The 1492-nt window shown below is 45.2% G+C and overlaps 1 protein-coding gene across 1 annotated transcript; it reads left to right on the top strand.

Annotated features, from left to right (window-relative positions):
• Positions 1-250: 250 nt before the first annotated feature.
• On the top strand, positions 251-970 carry LOC147455879 (bifunctional TH2 protein, mitochondrial-like). The gene has a single exon (XM_086513773.1). The coding sequence runs from the start codon at positions 251-253 to the stop codon at positions 968-970; it is 720 nt and encodes a 239-aa protein (XP_086369899.1).
• Positions 971-1492: the final 522 nt, after the last annotated feature.

Genomic DNA, 1492 nt, shown 5'->3' with positions numbered 1-1492 from the left:
ACCCTGCAAAGGTCTTCCCTTCAATATGTGTGCTTGGATCAATAGAGCGCAATTGCGACTGCCTCTTGCAATTAATAAAGCTAGCGCTAAAAAGCAAGCACTACCTGCGATTCAAAAAGCTTGCAAATCTATACTATATATTAAGGAGACTGGTTTTCCAGTGCCACATGTCAAAGTTTGCTGCATCCGGTGAGTTTCGGTTTATATGAGTGAGGGGGAGAGGGTTAATCTCCCAAGATGGTTAGAGCTGATGGATCATGTGGCATCTGTAGAGGAAAAACTGATTGACTCTCATGACCAAAAAGAGGATTTGGGCCTCCAAGCATATCTGCTCTCCCTGCAGGAGCCTAAGAAAGGTGATGATGAACAAGCGATGAAGGCCGGCCTCCTCAAAGGCATCACCAGTGAGGACGTCAGAGCTTTGGCTCATAGCTACGCTGCCTTTCGCACCCACTTCTTGGAAGTCCTTCAGAGATTGGCCAGTCTTGATGTGCCACTCCATGTGGTGTCCTGGAACTGGGCCGGTGATCTCATCCGAGAGAGCTTTCTAGCCCAACTACAAACCAAGCTCACAGTCGACTCCAACAAGCTCAACTATGATTGTTATGGTGTCTGTGATGGCACATTCACCCGTGATGTTTGCGACTCATTGGACAAAGATAGAGTCTTGCAGGGCATTCGGGCAGCCCATTGTCTGACCAGGAACTTTGTCGTCTATGTTGGGGATGGCGCCAATGACATTCTTGCTCTTTTAGAGGCTGATGTGGGGATCATCATGGGGGAGGATAGCTTGCTCCAACATATCTTATCCCGTTACCAGATTGAGTTGTCTCCTTTACCGCTTGCTGCAGCAGCAATGCTGGTTGCTGTTGTTTCCAACATGGAGCTCCCGAGCTTTCGGAAAAGTGGAAAACTGTTCCATGCAAGATTTGGATGGGAGGAAGTTGAACAGTTTCTTTTGCTCCATTAGGACACTACTGAGAACAGGTTTTAGAATACCCAGGTGCAGGCCATACTTTACCTGCCTTTTTCGATGTATCATCCCCCAAGCACTGTCCGGAGGTGGGAGTATGCCAAATTTTATGTTGAATTGTTCTTTTAGCTTTTAGACACCAATGGAGGAGCATAATAATCATGCTATAACACCACTGATGATGATCAAATGCACCATAGTTTGGGATGGGGCAGAGTTGAGGGTGTAGGTCTTCGTATTAGGAAAATTTGTCTGCACATGGTGACCATAGGTTCTTGATATGTAGATCTTGCAGATAATCTGAGATAGACAATAAGTGCTACACACATGCACCAAGCCATTTCTTTGGATGTAGGTGTGCTATACAATTGAGTATTGCACATGCAGACTCATTCATGGATGGTCTCTCTTGTTCCTTTGAGCTTGTGTCTCCTCTTAGTGTTGTAATCAGTGTTGATAATGTACATAAAATTTTTGGACCCTTAGGATTCTTGGCATTTGTTTCACTATAAATATGCT

The sequence above is a fragment of the Adiantum capillus-veneris genome, chromosome 6 (genome assembly GCF_014529385.1).
Source record: "Adiantum capillus-veneris isolate H3 chromosome 6, ASM1452938v2, whole genome shotgun sequence".
Classification (NCBI taxonomy): domain Eukaryota; kingdom Viridiplantae; phylum Streptophyta; class Polypodiopsida; order Polypodiales; family Pteridaceae; genus Adiantum; species Adiantum capillus-veneris.
This window is presented reverse-complemented; position numbering and strand designations above follow the sequence as displayed.

Excerpts from the sequence above, each read along its gene's own strand:
- LOC147455879 (XM_086513773.1), top strand. The coding sequence starts at position 251 with ATGGATCATGTGGCATCTGTAGAGGAAAAACTGATTGACTCTCATGAC.